Source organism: Sceloporus undulatus, chromosome 1, assembly GCF_019175285.1.
Source record: "Sceloporus undulatus isolate JIND9_A2432 ecotype Alabama chromosome 1, SceUnd_v1.1, whole genome shotgun sequence".
In the NCBI taxonomy this organism is placed as follows: Eukaryota; Metazoa; Chordata; class Lepidosauria; order Squamata; family Phrynosomatidae; genus Sceloporus; species Sceloporus undulatus.
The window spans coordinates 257,452,853-257,471,929 of NC_056522.1; the positions used below are offsets into that span (position 1 = coordinate 257,452,853).

General features: G+C 42.3%; 2 protein-coding genes across 2 annotated transcripts in view; one reads left to right on the top strand and one right to left on the bottom strand.

Moving 5' to 3' along the window:
• The window catches only part of TMEM132A (transmembrane protein 132A), a 20,003-nt gene extending 7,430 nt beyond the window's left edge, over nucleotides 1-12,573 (top strand). The window contains exons 2-4 of the mRNA XM_042459158.1: nucleotides 11,877-12,091; nucleotides 12,192-12,410; nucleotides 12,529-12,573. Of these exons, the coding sequence (XP_042315092.1) occupies nucleotides 11,877-12,091; nucleotides 12,192-12,410; nucleotides 12,529-12,573 (479 nt within the window). The remainder of the gene's footprint in view (nucleotides 1-11,876; nucleotides 12,092-12,191; nucleotides 12,411-12,528) is intronic.
• SLC15A3 (solute carrier family 15 member 3) overlaps nucleotides 12,405-19,077 on the bottom strand; it is a 34,596-nt gene continuing 27,923 nt past the window's right edge. The window contains exon 9 of the mRNA XM_042445829.1: nucleotides 12,405-12,596. Within this exon, the coding sequence (XP_042301763.1) occupies nucleotides 12,584-12,596 (13 nt within the window). The 3' untranslated portion in view covers nucleotides 12,405-12,583. The remainder of the gene's footprint in view (nucleotides 12,597-19,077) is intronic.

Sequence of the window (19,077 nt, forward strand, 5' to 3'; positions counted from 1 at the left end):
TTTGCTGGTGGGTGATACATTTGGAGGAAGCAGAGGGCATTTAGAGATAGGTGACATTCCCTATCATTCACGTGAGGCTAGGGATGGAGATCCAGATGACAGATGTGAAGGAAATGAAACAGGAGGCTGGAGGGAAAGATGGTACTCCCAGAATTCCATAGCCTCAAGCCAAGGACCTCACAACAAACTCCAACTCCATAATAATAATAATAATTAATTATTTTAAAATAATAATAATAATAATAATAATAATTTAAAATAATAATAATAACAATAATAATTTAAGTGATTAGTTTGCTGAGGCACCAGAGCTCTCTGGCAGAGAAGGCTCAGTGTCTCAGGACACTACAGTTCCCAGAATTCCATAGCACTGAGCCAGGACAGTTAAAGTGGAGTTAAACCAGATTATCTCTCCAGTGTGGATGCAACCTAAGAGAAGGCAGCTGTTACAAAGGAAAGGAGAGATGTAGATGAAATAGATGAGGAGAATGACAAGAGGATAGATGTCAATGTGGCTGAAATGGATGGGGGCTCTGACACGGAGGACCCCTTTGAATTTGGCTGCCAGGAAAATAGGAAACTAGAAGAGAGGAAGAAAGGGGAAGCTGTCATTAACGTGAAAGTAGAACCAGGCTCCCTTCTTCACCCCAGAAGTGCAAAGGTTCAGGATGCGTTCAGACCCCCCCCCCCCCAACTCAGCACCCAGGGGCCCAATTCGAATCGTTGAATCCCCATGGTATGCACCGGTGTGGTAATACAATGTGCCCTCACTCTGCTTTGCCTGAATCCGCATCACGTGACTTGCCTTGGATTCGATTCTCCCTCAGTTCGGAAGGGCAACGGAAGGGCAACCAGGTGTGATAAAACAGTCACGTTATAACGTCAATTCGCATTGTTTGAAACGCACTCACCCCTGATCTTAGCTCCAATAACCTCAGTGTGATAAACTCCTTTGTGGCAGCAAGAAGATTAAGGGCTCATAGAAGTTATCCAGTCTTCTTTCCCTGTTGTCTTGTGCTGAGGTTTCCAGTATGCTTATGCAGTGTGATCTGTGAAAACTGATTGTACATTAAGAGCATGAAGTTGAAATCGAATTAAGTTTTTAGTTTTAGATCAAGGCAACAAGGGTTCAGACCTCTACCCAGCCAGGAGGTAATCCACCATGTATCCTTCAGTATCTCTCTTATCACTTCACTTTATAGAGCTCTTATGAGAATAAAATGGGTAGTTAACATTGATTGGTGGGGAATCATGGGATTTGTAGTCCAACACTTTTGGAAAGTCCAGTTTGGGAGAGGTTGCTGTATGCAGTGCATTAACCTCCATGGTAGAAAGTTGAAATACAGAAATCTATATGTGGTATATGTGTGTGGTTTTTTAACTTAATTTTGGCAGAGTATTTTAGCATTTGGAGGTTTGAGATGTTCACCTTTTTATTAAATTGGAGGTTGATGTGTGCTCAGAACTGCTTTTATGTAGGGCTGGCCAGCATTGGGCACAGTAAGGGGCTGTGTTAGGCAACAGATTCTGGGATATGTGAGGAGGGTCAGCAGACTGCTCAGATGTATTGGAAGACAAAGCTGTGTTGAATTGACACCCTCCCTAAGTGCTTCTGCTTCCTTAAGCCTGTATCCCTTTGCCATTTTTGAAAAGATTAGGTGCTAGTCTCAACAGCTTCTACATGTCATGCAGCAAAATGTCTTGGGCTTTCCCTACTTATATCACAGCACAAAGACCTGTTCTCTCCCTACTCCCTGGGCTACTAATAGCCTTGGCAACCAGCCCATGTTCCAGCAACAACACCAATAGGGCTTGAACTCTCCCCACACATACAGATGGGCATCTCTGTATCTCACTTAGATTGCATCTGTGAAGGCTTTCTCTGTTTTCCAAAACAGCTGGAGATGGTATTATTTCTGAAGAGTGCGTTATTTCTGAAGAGTAGCTGAAAAGCAGTGAGACTCAGGAACCAGCCTTGAAAAGCTTCCTACTGGCAGATGCACATAATACAATTCCTATGCCCTGATGGACCACGCAAACATCCCCCCTATGGATAATCTACTACTTCTACTACAAAATGCACACAGACACCCTGAGGCAAGGGAAATGCTCTCCTTTCCACATAAAGAATAGCTCTAATTAGGTTTTAGTTAATTAAAAGCAGTATCATTATACTTTTAACATTGTTTGGAAGCTGGGGAAATTCCAGTTAAAGCCAAACTTTTAAAGATAAACATATATCTTCTAGAGGATTGTTTTGTTTTGTTTTAAAAATGCTCTCACTATTTCTCCCTTGTTCATATGACAGCTTTAAAATGGCTGCTTTGAAAAACCTTAGATCTCAGGTGGAACTTACTGAGGTGTTGCTAGAAATATTGATAAAACCAAACCAGGCATATTAGGGAGTAGGTAAGAAATTTTAATTACAGTTGGCGGATGCCAGTAGGGATGTGCTTGTTTATGCTCACAAAGCACCTGCTGAAAATCCCTTAAAATGGCATGCAGTTTTAAAATGGAACTTTAAAAAAAGAGGGGGGGGGACTACGTACAAAACAAATACTATTTAAGATTGCACAAGCTGATAATAAAAGCTTCAAGGCTTTGTTTTCATTTCTCAACCCCTCACTAGTGCTGTTTGATCACAATGCCAAAAAATAAAGGAGGGAATGTAACTGCAGTGTCCATTCTGTAATTTTGGGAAAGATGGGTGTCCATTGTGTTCAGCAGAGCTTTGGGGTAAAATGAACTGCATCTCTTAAAATGATGCCTCTCCATTATTCCTAATCCCAGCCTTTTCCTTCTTAATTAGTGTGGACCGGTCCTTTGCCACCTTCTGGAGTACTACTTCTCATTGAGAAAAATCCTTTCTACCGTTGGGGTTGTCAGCAGCTTCTTTCAGAAGTCTGACCTGATCGTGGCTTATTAATTCCATGGAGAGCAATCAAAGGGAAGAGAGTGTGTGTTTCTGCTGACAGCCGGTCATTTCTTTGGCAATAGGCAGCTATGGCTGCGTAGCCCAAAGAATTAAATGGTCTAACTAGAATTGCCGTTCTCTCTCAGCTACTTGACTTTCATTTCCTTTTCTCATCTCATGGTGTGCTCATGCCAATCTCTGGGTACCTAGAGAATTCAAGAGAAGATAAGGCTTCAATTTCTAAAAGAAGAAAGGCGAAATGGAACTCGCCCTCCCCCCACAGGTTTATATAGTGTTTTCTGTGAACATTATGAAGGCAGATTTGTTAGCTCAAGGTACTCCTGATAATCGGATTTGTCTTACAAAAGGACACTTTTCCCCCTTCCATAATTCACATTCATTGTTGTTTTTTTCTAAATGTGGTGCTTTTGGGTTGTTTAAATGTAATTTATTTAAATCCTTCTCCATGGAAGCGTTCTTTTTTCCCCCTCTTCTTTTCAAAAGGCAGCTAAGATTTTAGCAAAAGAGCATGGCACAGTTGACCCAGCCAAGGGTTTAAAATGGCTACTGCATGGGTGGGCAAATGCAGTGGGTCCAGGGGGTAATTTTCTGCCTCTGGGGATCTCCACGGGCAATACAGATTGCTAAAAATGCTTTCAAAACCAAGAACCTAAAATAAGTGGCCACAATTTCAATTTTTTTTAAAAAGGGGGATGGATATTAATTGGTGGGGATGGGAGACATTGCAATCTATTTAAAAGGTGAATTGTCTCCTGAAGTGTGTCTGTGTGTACACTCTATACCCACATTTCTAATGTGCTCCCATATGAGAATGGAATTACTGGCTGCAGCCTGCTATTGAGCACCACTGGGTGGAAGAATCTCCATTTGAAAAATGTTTATAATGCACAGCCCATTTAGATCACCATTGTATGTACCCTTCAACATTTCACAGATCAAAACTGAGATGTGTATGGCCAAGCAACATCAGAGTGCAGTCAAGATGGCAAAAGGTAGAATATACCAGCTAAGAGAAGCCATTTACTTCCATCTAAGCCTACTAGGAAGGACAAGATTCTGCCCCACCTCTCTGTTCTCCCTGATGAATCAAGTCCTTTTGCACTTTGAACACAGTTTGCAGCAATTGTAGTAGGCTGAGAACAAAGGATATTAGTGCACCAGCTTTTATTCCCATGCTAGGTGGTCTTTAAAAGGTCCAGGAGAAGCCTGGGTTGGGTACACGATGAGTACTGCCCGGGGCAGTACTGTGCAATAGAATCCATCCCTGTGTGTTTACATCCTGTACCTAGTTGTGAAAATAAATGCTGATGTGCTAATCTCTAAAGGTAGAAAGTGGAAGGAAGCAAGAAAAGCTGGGATATTTTAAAAGCAGCTGGAAACGTGGAATGACAGAGAATTCATTTGGACTGTTCAGGACAGTTGGACGGTGTGTGTACCTGGAAAGAAATCCCATGGAATTTAGTGGGACATGTCTGAATAAATAGGCATCCAACAGTGTTCTTAGCTACTCTACTAATTTTACGGGATGCAGGAGAGAGTGCTGTTTCTTTTGTAGTCAAAATGGCACCACCCTTGCACAAGATAGTGGCATCTACAGACTCAAGGGAATCTAGAGGTTTGCACAGGGGAATAGGGGAAGGAAACAAAACAGCCTAATGAGGATTCACTGAACATGTTCAGGCAGTGTGCATGTATGTGTGCGTGCATGCTACTTTTGTTGAGAAAACAAAAACGTGGATGAGAAGAAAAGTGGAACAACAGAATATCCTGGAAAATTGGCCAGAGGTGGTCTGTTCTTATTCAAGACATTTTCATTGTCCTGTCCATTACAGCTCCAGTATCCCATCCCATTGTCCTTTCAGTACTAGCATAGCTCCCACCAGCATATATGTGAAGCTGGGCTTCTTTTCTCCAGAGTGGGTCACTTTACACTTCTTTATACTGAAGCATATGATCTCTCTCTTGCAGAGTCTTGGGGCTGGGAGACAGCTTTGCCTCTAAAATGTTAGAGCATTGCTGATAGTCAATGTAGAATCCATCATGGCTGTGGAGGATGGAGGTGGCAGTCCAATACGCCTGGAGGTGGTCAGGTTGCTAAAGCTAGTATAGGCAAGATTAAGCTGAATTCATCAGTAGCCTGGTGCAGCATTAGGAATATTGTCAGTTCCAGTGGGCCCTTGGTATACCTGGAGTTTGGTTCCAGGACCTTCTGGAACCAAAATCCATGGTTGCTCAGGTCCCATTAAATACAATGGCATAGTAAAATGGTGTCCCTTATATAAAATGACAAAAACAAGGTTTGCTTTGTAAAATTTGTATCTTTTTGGAATATTTTCAAACTGTGGATACTTCAATCCGTGGATAAAAAAATTCATGAATATGGAAACCTGACTGTAGTTTCCTGGCTGAAAACTGGGTTTCCCAAAAGGCAACCACATGGGGTTGAAGAATAGAATAGCAAGATGCTTAGACAGTTTTCTTCTGTTACTCAAATGTCTTCAAGTGTTCATTCAGGGAAGATAAATACACATAATTGTTTTGTGCAAGAAAACTTCTTTGTGCATTCACACACAAAAATGTACAGTATTTCTTTGCAGCATAATTCCACAGGAACACATCAGGACATTAGCATGTAAGGGAAAAGCTGCAGAGAATTTATTTTTTCCCCTTCAAGTGGAAAAAAATTAGGGTAACTTGTCTGTGAGGGTGAAATAGTGGAAGATTTATATCCCTTCAGTCAACGTAAGGAACCTTTATTGGCAGTTTTGCATGTTTTTGCCTTTTACTTCAGTGGACACTCTTTGTCCCCCAACAAGCTCAGATTTGGTCAAGGAAGAAAAGGGTGTTTAACCTCAGAATCAACATGTTTCCTGTTAAGCTGGATCCATACAGGCAAACTGCTGGTGGGAGGAATGCATAGGGTGGTGGTAATGGTAGTAGAAAAAATGATGGTGAATGCTTCTCTTTCCTCCAGTGAGTTAATAATACATGAGTCTTCTCTTCCTCCTCACTTTATCTTCATAACATCCCTGTGAGTTAGGTGAAGCTGAGAGAGAGGGTGACTGAATTGAGGTCACTCAGACAGTTTCTTGGGCAAGTTAAGATTAGAACCTGGTTCTCCTAACTCTCAGCCCAATGTTCAAACCACCACCTTCCACTGGCTCTCATAGCCAGTAGTAAGTAATATTAGGCATAGTTTGCACATTGATTGGCATCAGTTTGCAGCAATAGCTTATGGTGTGATAAGCCAACCAAGGAGTCTGATTGTGCTTACTTGGTAATAAGATCCGCAGCAATAAATGGTACTTGTTGCCAAACTGTTGACTCACTGTGAAGTTGAAGGCTTTCATGGCCTGCATCCATAGTTTTTTGTGGGTTTTTCGGGCTATGTGGCCATGTTCTAGAAGAGTTTCTTCCTGATGTTTTGCCAGCATCTGTGGCTGGCATCTTCAGACGCTGGTGAAACATCAAGAAGAAACTCTTCTAGAACATGGTCACATAACCCGAAACCCCCCCAAAAAACTATGTTGACTCACCATTTTTTAAAACCTGTGCAGACGCCAAATTTAGCACCCAAGTAGTTCCACTATAGCCCTGCAAGAGGCTGATGTGCTTTGGAAGGGAAAAGACAAAAAAAAACCAAGCACCTTTATATTTAGTAGAGAAATGTGGATGCTTGTTGAGCATAGGGTTGCGAAGGTAATACCATCCCAAATCCTGAGCTTTCAGGACTAAAACCTAAAACTCCTTGTCATGTCACAGACTGTGGGTCTTAGTGAGGTCATTAAGCATGGTACCTTAAGCATGGCATTAACCACAGTTGCACATTTAAATAAATATACCAAGTTTAACAATAAAGAAGAAATATATAACATCCTTTTCAAGGCTCTTGCTCTTCCCCTAATCCTGAGGACTAGAGAAGAAGATCTAGGCTCTGAGATCTTGGAAGATCTGATCAGGCTGGGTTGTGGAAGTACTTGAAAAATATTTCGGCATTTGCTATTGGGGACTTTTTAAAAATTTGGTTGTTTGGGGATTTTGCCTCTTCCATTTTACCACACACTCTGTACAACTATGTATATTGGCTATTCCTCATTAACAGGAGTCTGTCTATTTCAGGAGCAACTTCCTTGTCTGTGACAATGAGTGCAACTTTGGGAAAACAAAATGGCTTCACATTTTCATAAGGAAAGGCAGACATGGAGCTCTGTACTACTTTACAGAAAGATTTTCTTTGTCATACTGAGACCGTAGCATGAAGACTGACACAGGTTAGAGTGAACCTTTTAAAAATCTACCCCTTGCGTTTTTTGAAAAAATGGACTTCCTCAGCTGCTTTTAACCCTGCTAAGGCAGAGAAAGGAATACCATTACAAGGTGAAAAGGAGAGTGACAGTGGAGAGGGATTTGGTAGAAGAAAAACCCACTGAGAAAAGGGTAAAGAAGCCCTTCTACTGCCTTCCTCTGAGTTGTGTTTTTCAGCTCTCAGCTTCCTCAGGTGCATTGTATAGAAGAAAAATTGGTTCACCAAAAAGAACCATGGGGCTAGACCTAGTGAGTAATTCTGCTTCCAAAAGAGCTTAATCCACAGGATGTGTTAAAAGGAATTAGGCTGCTAACCAAACAAGGAGCCAGTGAGAAGTGAAATTAGGATCCATTTCTTGGGTCCCTTCAAAGCAATCTAAACAAGCATCCACCTGTCCCCTTTCTTCCTCGCCTTCCCTCCCCACCACAGTTCACAATGTTCACAATCCTTAATAACAACTCAGTCTTTGCTTTAATAACACAGGCTGCAAAATTGATGGTCATAAAAACTTTTTTTAAAATGTATGCTAGTTTTATAGGCATTTGGCATTCTAAATCCAAAAATGACCTCAGATTTGCTTCATCACGTACATTTTTTCACAACTTGCTTTGACATTTCTATGTTCTAATAGGAGACTGAATGAAATTATCATGCCAAGAGTGAGAAAGGGGTTAAAGTCTTCTAACAGACTTTCAAAACACTTGAATTCCTTGAAATGAAACACAAAAATCCATTCAAAACATTAAAGGAAAAAAGAGAGATAAGCATCCACACTTATTCAAAGCTGAGTAATAAATGAATTGATAAAAATATTGAATTTGTGAAAGAACTGGGTGAGGTACGACATTTTTATTGTATTTTTTGAATTCAGTATCTAAAAATATATTAAAGACAGCTACAATATTGAAAAAAGATTTTAATCACAGGCCTGTGTAATGACAATAACTTCAGAAGAACCATCTTTGCATAACTTCCTCACCTACAGTGTATTGTATGCCTTCTGATATCATAAGACATGACATGCTATGAGGTACAGTTAACAAAAATCACAGTTTGATTTTCTAAATCAGTGAGATGTTTGAAACTGCTCAGCTGAGTCTTAAATCACTACACTGGAGTGAAAGAATCATGGGATTCATTCAGAAATACACAACTGAATTTTTTAATTTTTTTTCATTATTTTTTAAAGGTAGGAGGGTATCCTATCTGCCCCTCAAGCATAAAGCCATCCTCAGATGGACCTTGACAGGAGATGGAGTATCATTGCCTTGGGCTAGAAATCTGTCTAATTCCATAAACAAAACTAGGTTGCTTTATATCAAACTGCCAAATCTCATACATCTCACATTGGCGTTCATGCATTTTCTGGTTCTAAGCATTTCCATATAACCTTTATGGGTGATTTAAAGAGAGATAGGAATTTCTCTGTGAATGTTGCATTAATATTGCACATTAATTGTCTGCCACAGACAATTAATAACATTTTAATCATTCAGCTGTTGGAAATGTTATCTTTGTATTTTAAATGTACTGAGTACAAATTATAGGTGTTACTTTTCAAATAAATATATGTCTTAGGGGCTGTGCAGACCGCATCTAAGGGGCAGCCCGCAGTCACCTTCAGGTGTGCTAGATCGGGGCCACAGCAGCTGCATGCCACGGCAGCAATCCAGCCTTTCCAGGGCACAAAAAGGAGCCGCAAAAAGCGGCTCCTTTTTGTGCCCCAGAAAGGGCACGATAGCTGCGGCGCCATGGTTTTAAGTGACTCCTTTGGTGCTGTGTCATGTGGACGCAGCACCAGAGGAGCACCGTGATGCCGTGTGCTATGCAGTGCGACATCGCAGCACCCTGTGGGCGAAGTAAGGGTGTGCACTGTGTAGACACTATGCCCCGACTCCACCCCCAGGACGGCCTTAATGGCCAGTCTGTACAGGGCCTTAGTCTAACATATTGTGTATACTAAAAATTCTCTAAGTGTGATCCTTATGAAGCCAAAGTGGTACCATGTGCACGCAAGAGGAGCAAGTCTGAGCAAACCTGAGAGAGGGAAAAACCCTAGAAGGAGAGCAATCCTACACTTATCCCTCAAACAGTCCAGTCAAGATTGAGCATGGATTGGGTGTGGAATACTCACTGTTGTAAGAGAGGGAGGGCAATTAGAGAACTTCCTATCTCTCTTTAGAGAGAGAACTCTACATTAGAGAACTCTGCCCTGTACCATCATTCTGCAAGTTCCTTTTATTAAATTTGTTTTTGCGTTATGGTAGGCCCAACACATTGCCAGGTTTGCTATCTGTGGATGGGAGCTTGCCACGCCCCATATTATTCAGTGGTGGCATATGCTCACAGATGCGCTTATACGGACATGCACACATTGCTGCCATTGGAATAATATGGGGCTTGTGCATCCATGTTTTTCTCCCATCCCCAGGGTGTGTGGAACTGAATCCCTGTGGATGGGAAGGCTCCACTATACTTGGAAGATGGCTCTAAAAATCTATGAAATCTTTTAGTTGCTGCAACATAGTAGTTTGTCATGGTAGCTTGTTATAGGGAAGTAGCATCAACCCCAATGATTATATTTGTAGCAACTTTTCCTTGGAAAAGCCATTCTCAATAAAAAGTGGCTAGTCAAGATTTAAATAGTCATACAAATATTTGTGTGGGCTAAGTATATTACATTAATAAACATACTAAGACCCAGAGCTTGAAAGATTACTCATAAAATGAATGAACATACTAGTAATGCCATGCTGAAAATGCCTGTAACTGAGCACTGGTTGGATGATGTTCTGGAAAAATCCAGAGCAACATCCTATCATTGCTCATTTATAGATGCTTCAGCCTGTCATTATGTCATTCATCTTTACAAGTAACTTTACAAGCTGTGCATTAAGAATTAACTGATAATTCATGCAATAGACTGAAGAGCTAAATATTAATCTGCAGTTCAAAATACACAGATATACAAGTAATCTTAAATCGGCTTCATTTTTGCTTTATTTTATTTGGCTGTTAGTTTGGCAACCATACAGACAGATGGAATAATAAAAATTAGAAACCCACAGTGAGTCATAATACTACTGCAAGCAGTGTTTGAAGGGCTAAGAATACTGTACCTTCCTCATATTCTGGCATTATCCTGGTATGCACTTGAGCATTTGGCTCCTGAATCCATGTTCCCAAAGCCAAAGAGCCAAGTTTGTGCTTGAAACCATGGGGATAATCCGGGGTAGGCAACCTGCGGCCCGTGGGCCGAATGCGGCCCGGCAAGGCCTTGGGACCGGCCCCAGCCCGGTCCTGCCGCCGATTGCCGCCGGAGCCTTTGGCCTATCAGGAGGAGGTGGGCAAGGGGGGCAAGTGGCAGGCAAGGGGGGCAAGTGGCGGGCAAGGGGGGCAATTATCTATAGAAGCCTCCGAAACATGCATTTATATTAACATTTTTTAAAAATCAGCAAATTTTTTTGCGTGTCCTCCATTTTTTAAAAAAATGTCTCCTCCATTTGAAAATTTTGTCCTATATTTGTCCTGGTTTATTTATTTAATTAATTTTTTAAATTATTTAATTATTTATTTTTTGGCTTCGGCCCCCCAGTTGTCTGAGGGACAGCAACCCGGCCCCCGGCTCAAAAAGGTTGCCTACCCCAGGGATAATCCAAACCTGTCTTTGTGATGACAGAACTGTGGGTAATGGGTATTTGTGCACGGTAAAACCCTATTGCAAAAACAGATAATAATCTAGAAGTTCAGTCATCATTAAAATATCCCATCCCAGACTGCCTGTTACCTCATTCCTCTCTTATGAGTGGTGGTATATCTACATAGCCAAACTGTGTTTTGATGTGGCCACTCTAAACAAAGATATTGTATTGCATCCAAATCATTTTGTATGGGTTTCTTAAAACCAAAAACGACTTCTCCTTCCTGCGCTTCTTTCAATTTATTTTAAATCAGTAATCAGGTAAAACTGGCCTGCCAATTAAGCAGAGAAATTGAATCAGATTATTCATAGACGTGTGTCCTTGAATCTGACCTGAGGAGCCAGACTGGTGATCCAGCTCTATAGTAAGAATTAGCCTCCTCCAGAGCATTTGGGTACATAAGAGGTCATTTGATCAGGGGTCAACTGAGGAACTAATTTACTACCTCAAATATACTTCCTCCTGAGAGGCATTTTAAAGGGGTTCTCTACATTTCCAGAATGTCATATGACCAGTGCAAAAATACACACATGAAAGAAAAGTATATGGAATTACTGCTTTTTTTGTTTTGTTTTACAATACCATATGTATCAGATTGAGGCATGTAAACAGCCAATTAAAGTTCCTTAAAGACTTGCGATGAATCTGAAAGGGCGACTAAGGACTAGATAAAGTTATTTTGGGAATCTGGGTACACATCATTAATCCCCGATCCAAGGCCCGAGGCCATAATGCATGTTTGAATCCAAGACCTGATGCCAGAATCCATGTTGCTTGGTTTCAGTTCTTGATTCTGACAAGATGAAATCCTGTGGTATACCTCACCTTTTCCCAGAGCTGCTCAGGAAGGAACTGAGTATTGCAGAAGGGCACATATTGTAGAGTGGAGAAAAGGTTACCAAACCTATTGATGAAGTGATTCTTCTGTCTACAGTGTGCTGTGAATCTGACCCCCCTGATGTGGTGTTTCTGCCGGCTGAAATGGAAGTGCTCAGTGGTCCAGAGAATTTCCGTCTTCAGCGTACAGATCGATACCTGCCAGGAAATGCCTCTCTCAGTTCCCGCTTGGAGTCCTTCCTCTTCCTCCATCGTCAACTCACAGGGAAGGCCACCATCCAAGCTACCTACCAGCCTTTCACTGCCCAGCAGGTAGGAAACATCTTCATTTGAGAAATGATGCAGAGTTCCCTTCCTCTCTTGGTTTGTTCTGAGGAGCTTCAGATCTCAGGCTCTTTCTTTTCCCCCGCAGGCAGTACCAGTCGATGACTCCCGATCCATTGATGCCTCTGTTTCCTGGGACATTCGGGCTGTGTCCATTGAGGGTACAGTGTCTCCCTATGAGCCATACACCAGAGTCCTCTTTCATCTCCAGGGGCAGGACTGGATGTCAGAAAAGCATCCCCTGCCATGCGTCACCCTATATGTCTTTCACCAGGCCCAGGTAGTTCATCGGGCCTGCCATCTTCAGGTCAGTATACAAGGTGCCATCTACACCAATCGTTCTGTCTGTGGAGGAATTTCAGAGCCACTGGCTCTGTACTACCAAATATAAATATAAAAAATGGTCTTTTTTTATATTTTATAAGGAAGTGAAGGTGCCTATCGACAAAGCAGAAGTTGCAGTGCCCTAGTTGCCCAGAGCTATGATGTCAATCTATTGGAAAAGAAAGAGAAGAAAAATAGAAAAAAGGGGGGGGGGTAATAAGATGTGAACATGGGCTAGACATGTGCATTAATATAAGCTGTTCAGAGTTCCAAAAATACTCTCTTAATATTTATCAAATAAATGTTCATGTGTAACTAGACACATGTGTAAGGAGCCCTGGTGGCGCAGTGGTTAAATGCCTGTACTGCAGCCATTTACTCAAAACCACAAGGTTGCGAGTTCAAGACCAGGCCCAGCAAAAGGGCCCAAGCTCGACTCGGCTGCATCCTTCCAAGGTCGCTAAATGAGTACCCAGACTGTTGGGGGCAAATTGTTACTTGCTAATTAGTTTCCTTGCTGTTCACCGCTATGATCTTTGGAATACGCGTTATAAAATAAACAAATTATTATATTATATCAATTAATTAACTAAGCAGAGTATTCTTCTGAACCTGAACCATAGGATAGTGAATGTTTATCTTTCAACACTTGCCACCAATATTGAGCTTAGATAACAAAGGCTCTGATCAGGTTGCATCTACACTGCAGAATTAATGTAGTTGACCCTGCTTTAACTGCCATGACTCAACGCGAGGAATTCAGATATTTGCCATTTTGTGAGATATTTAGCCTTTTTGTTAGAGAGCTCTGGGCCACAACAACTACCAAATCCCAAGATTCATAGGATGAGCCATGGCATGTTTAAAGTGGTGCCAAACGTATTAATTCTGCCGTCTGGCCACAGCCTCTGTATATTGTAACTTTCTGATTCTTTTTTTTCTACCAAACTCATGTCTCATGAAAGCAAACAAGCATTTAACAATTCTTCTTTTTGTTATGTCTAGTTGAGCATATTTGTAATTTTCCAAAGTTTTAAAAGAAAGAAGAAAACCAAACTGTCATACCCATAGATGCTAGAGCTGCCCATATGTTTCGTAGCAGAGATACTTGCGAGAGGCTTGCCAAACTGGGAAATTCCACTTTTGTCTGTACATGGCAAAAATTATTTTGCCACAAGAGACTCACATGTCAGCTTTTCCCTATATAATGTGTGTGACTGTTGATATGGAAAAGAAATCAGAACTTGAGAAAGTGTACTTTTGAGGGTGTTACCATTCCCAGAACTTAATAGCCAGGGCGTTAGGCTGGAGAATTCTTCAAAAACTAGTCCAAGGACACATCTACATGTAGAAAAAAGGCAGTTTGACCACCACTTTAATGCTGTTGCTCCTACTATGGAATCCTGTTTTTTTTTAGTTTTACGTGGTCCATGACTTCTCTGCCAAATAATAAATAATAAATAAATAAATATATCCCGCCTCTTCCATTTTGGGGCCGAGGCGGGGTGGGGTAACAACAAAGTTTTGTACAATATGCAACAATTAAAACAACAAGCCCCACAAGATCCCGGCCCAACCCTCCGTCCCAGTATAAACATTAAACAATAAAAATGGTTAAAAATACCTAACATATGTAGAAATTAATAAACAACCACAATGAGAAAAATATAAAAGGAGGGGGATTCAGTTGGTTCTGGACATTATCAATTGGGAAGGCCTGCTGGAAGAGAAGGTTTTTGTTTCGCCTTTTTGAAAAGCCTCAAGTGAGGATAATTGGCGAATCTCTTCCTCGGTCATTCCAAGATTTTGGAGGTAGTGGGGAGAGACGGACCTCAGGGAGGTCACGCCCAGTCTGGTCTTTCTAGTTGTAAGAGTTTTTTCCGGAGGATCGGAGTGTAAGGGAAGGATTTTATGGGAGGAGCGTTCCTTCAAGTAGACTGGACCCAGGCCATATGGGCTTTATAGGTGAAACCCACACCTTTGTACTGTGCCCAGAAGCCAATGCAGCCAATGTGATGATTTTAAAATAGGTTGTAATAGGTGTATTGGTTGACTTTGGATTTTTGGCGACCAGTCTGGCTGCCATGTTTTTGTATCAATGGAGCTTCCAGATAAGCACAAAGGTTGCCCCCTGTAGACGCGCATTGCAGAAAATCAAGACGAGAGGTTACTAGAGCATTGTACTGCTATTTCTAGGTCCCACTGTCCGGTAGGGATGCAACTGTCTTCAGCCAAAGCTGATAACAGGCACTCCTGGCTGTCGCATCAATCGAGAAGACAGTTGTAGTCGTTGCTGTGCTCTCATAAAAACTACAAATCTCAGACTTCTGTATTGGCCTGGAGCATTTACATTCCCTGTTTCAAATGTAGATAATCAGTGCGTGTTTCTTTTGAGTTTCACCAAATGTTTCTTGTTAGCAATTATTTTACATCCGGTAGAGCAACCTTTTCCAAAGTCTGCGTGAGAGCATTTTCTACGAAGTCTTTTCGGGTTACGAATGACCATTTCCCTGTTTTCATCGTTCATTTGCTGAATTCGGATGTTAAACCTCGTAACCGCTGGGTAGTTCTTTGGGAGGCCTTCCTTTTGGTCCTGCTCAAATCAAGGAGGTTTATACTCATTGTGGTGTAGTGGTTTGCAAACTGGACTATGACTCTGGAGACTAGGGCTCAACATCTTCTTGGCCATGTACACCTTGGGTGACCTTGAGCAATTCACCCTCTCTCAGGACCGAGGGTGGCAATGGCAAACCCCTCTAAAGAAACTTGCCAAGAAAAAACCCCATGATAAGGCTCACTCAGGGTTGCCATAAGTCAGAAATGACTTGATGGGCACACAACAACATCAAGGAAGACTAGTAAAAAAGCTGCAGGATGTAGGTAGTCAGTAGTTCAACTTGACTTCTGTGTAGCCATATGCTCCCTCTCCCCAGTTTTTCACTAGCATCCTATATAGCAAAGTGGATATGTGTTCCATGCAGTGATCTGTTTAGGACCAGAGCAAAGCTCCCTCAACATCCTCGCTGTGAGCATGTGGCAACGTCAGATCTGCCTTTGTGCGGGTGCCCTGGTAATGTCAGAGTGGTCTGACATTCTCTTGACATAGAATTCTCCTGTTAGCTCACCTGCTCTACTTAATATCTGACCTCAAACACAGAAGTGTCACATATCCTGCCAAGATAGCTTACTTGAGATGGGTAGCAAAGATGAATAGTAATAAGTTAGCAGAACTGGGCTATGGTGGTTAGGAGCAGGGCAGGAATAAAGGTGGTTTTAACGGTGGAAAGACATATTCCGAATTGTTCATTTCCAGGTAAAAAAACCAATCACAAGCAGATTTTTTAAGGGAAATCATTGGAAAAAAATAAAAGACAGCAGAATTTGGCACGTTTTTCTAGTATTCAAATGTCTTGACATATTGTGAGGAATTCTGCCCGAGAGAAAAATGTTGTGGGTGTGTGTGTGTGTGTGTTGTGCCAATCCCACACCTATTTCAGCACAGACAAGCCAATTTCCTACCACAAAAAACATGTATCCTTCACCAGGAAACTTCCGCCATCGAAAGGTGTGTGGGCAGAAAACAACGTCTTCTTCTTCTCTGCAGAACTATGTTTCACCCACGTTTGGGACATTCCAGCATGGGAAACATACTGCAGGGACTATTTGTTTTCTTATTTAGTGGGAGAAGAAAACCTATCATAACGATTATCCTTAGCTGGTCCTCAGGACTCTCCAGGATATCCAGTTATTATCCTTTTTTTATGGGCTTTTCCCCCTTGAAAGATTGGAATGCCCTCCCCTAAAGCTTAGTTACTGTATTCAGCTAAAATATTCTATTTTTTGATTCCACCCTTTTCCTTTTGCCTGCGTCAAAGTATGGAATGGCCCACCTTCAGTTTGCCTCTCGAATATGAATTCACTTTGAATGAAGGAAACTGCCTCTCATGGAGTAAAATCAACATCAAGGTTAAGGACCATATAGGTTACCAAGGTATTGGTTTGAACTACATCTCGCATTAACCCTAGCCTAGCAAGCTGGTTAGGGATTGTAGCAGTTTTATTCAATAACTTTTTTTTTGTGTGTGGGGGGGGCGGTACTTTTTAGATCACATCTCCCCGAATGTTCCAGCTACATAGCAACTGAGAAATGGTATAAACAGATCTTAGGAGTGTAATCACACAAACACATTTATCGTTACACACTTTTCAGCAAGAAGAATACATAATTCCCACCCCTTGCAGTTGTCTACTTGTTAGCATAGACCAGTGATCTGACTCAGTAGGATGCTGTTTCAGTCTTAGTATTATTTGGGCCAAAATGTGGTGATGTAAAGGCAGAAGTGTTTGACCTTCTTGTTCTTCCTGCCTAGGCCACCCTGGGGGTATGTGGAGTGGAACTAGGCTTCATGCTCGCTGGCTCTCTCCCCATTGTCTGCCACCACGGCCTCCACAACATCAGATTGAGCATCACACTCATACCGAGCTGAGCTGTTACTTACACCTAGAACCCCCTTTGGAGGGAAGATAACCAGGGAGTGCCCTCATGCACAGGACCCAGGAAAAGCAAAGACTGGCAGCGAGGGAGTAAGGAGAAAAGTGCACTATGATGCGGACCCGTTGATATCCGAGTGGATGAGCCCTCAACGGCGAGGCACGTCCGTAGGGATGACAATGTGATGGTCCGAGTCCCTGACCTGCCCGGCGGGTCCGCTCTCACCGCCCACTCACCTGCAGCAGAACTTCACTGCTGATCTGCTGACATCCGGTGAGTTCACAAAAAGCCAGTCCGTAAGTTACTGGTAAGTTCATTTCTGACCATAATTGCATTCCAATAGATGACAAAGTAACTTCGCAGGAACAAATACTCATATTACTCATCAACCCATCTATCATCTATACATAAAGGTAAAGGTTTCATTGAACAGATGTCTAGTCGTGTCAACTGTAGGGGCAGTGCTCATCCATTACTAAGCGAAGAGCCGCATGTCAAAGACGACTCATGGTAATGTGGCCAGCATGAACCCGGAATATTGTTAATTCCCACCCAAAGTGCTACCTTTATTTGAATTTTTACATCCTTTTGAAATGCTAGTGTGCGCAGAAGCTGGACTAGTGAACAGGAGTCATTCTGTTCATGGCGTTTGGACCTCAGATTGCTGCACTGCCGATTTGCAACTGTCAGAGTCAATGTCTAAGTGCTGAGCCACTTTCCATGTAACTGTAACCATACATGAATGATTGAATCACCATCATAAACAATAAGCTTCATATGCACACATTATAAAACAAACTATTTGTTCTTCCAAGCATTCAAGTGCTTTCCGTTACTTGTGAGTTGTAGCCCTGACACAAGCCTTGGAGAACAAGCCATTGCCGGGTGGATCTAGCTCATGAGAGATCCCCATCATCTTGGCGTGATCCATGATCGACTTTTACTTAATCAGTGAACAGAAAAAGGATTCACATCTTCCATGTTCCCAGAGTGGTGTGTGTGTGTGTGTAAGAAAAAGTAAATTACGCTCTCGCATTCATATTGGGGCTGCATTGCCAGTGGCAGGTGCCTTGCCCTTCATCTGAAGTGCAATCTTCCCATTATTGTTTGCATTGCAGATCCCATCTTATGTTTGCTAGCTTCAATTAACCCTTGCAAAATAATGCTCATGCACTCTCGATGTAATGTAAGTCAGGCAGTATTCCCCCTGCCAACGGATGGTGATCGTGTGGGGACAGAGAACTGAGACCCCGAGGAAGCCACATTAGTTTCCTGACAGAGGAAAATTTCAACCAGCGGATCTTTCAGATTTGTAATACAGTTTCCATTTCAATTTGCTATGTTTACTCTGTTTCAGAATCAAAGTGAAGAAAGCGGTCTACCCAGGTTTCGTGGCTGCTGACCCACCAGGCCAGATGCCTGGACTGGCAAAAACTGCGAAACAGTTAAGGGTTGCCAAAACGACCCCCCTGCTCCTTTGTTACTTGTCGCCGTTCCATCTGACAGTTGGTTAAACTTGCGGTAGGTGATGTACCTTGGGGCAGCCCGTAGTACTGGGAGGTGGCTCTGCCCTTAGCGATTTATAGATGGGATCAGTTTCTATCTTCCCCAACTCCAGACACAACTGATCCTGGGTATTCATGGCTACTTTCTCTTTAGGTGAGCGTTGCTGGTGCGGAGATGGAGGCAGGAGAGGCCAGTGGAGAGTGGTGGCTCCACACAGTCATGTCAAACAAAAAAAAACAAGGAGGTGTCTTCCATCCAGCATTTCTCATTCTGCCCACTCCCTCCTTTATCTCCTCTCTTGGGAATGATGGCTGTTGCATGCTGCTGGTTCGGAGGCACCTGAGTTACGTATCGATCTCCGTATCTGTGGTGGCTCCACTACCCGGATTATTCGCAGATAAACTGCAACCTATGTTTAGCAGCAAACACTTTCTCTTCTGGTGTGAGCGTTGCCCATAGCGATGCACTGGAGAACCTCCAGATGCCTAGAGAGACATTTCCCCGCAGATTCGGGTTAACTGAAAACCTGATTATGGTTACCTGCAGATACAGTGGATAACTACTTGTATCTCTAAATGATGCTGCGAATCCATCATTCGACAGCACAGTACCTTTCCCATATCAAGGAGAACAAACAGAAAGCGAATGGATG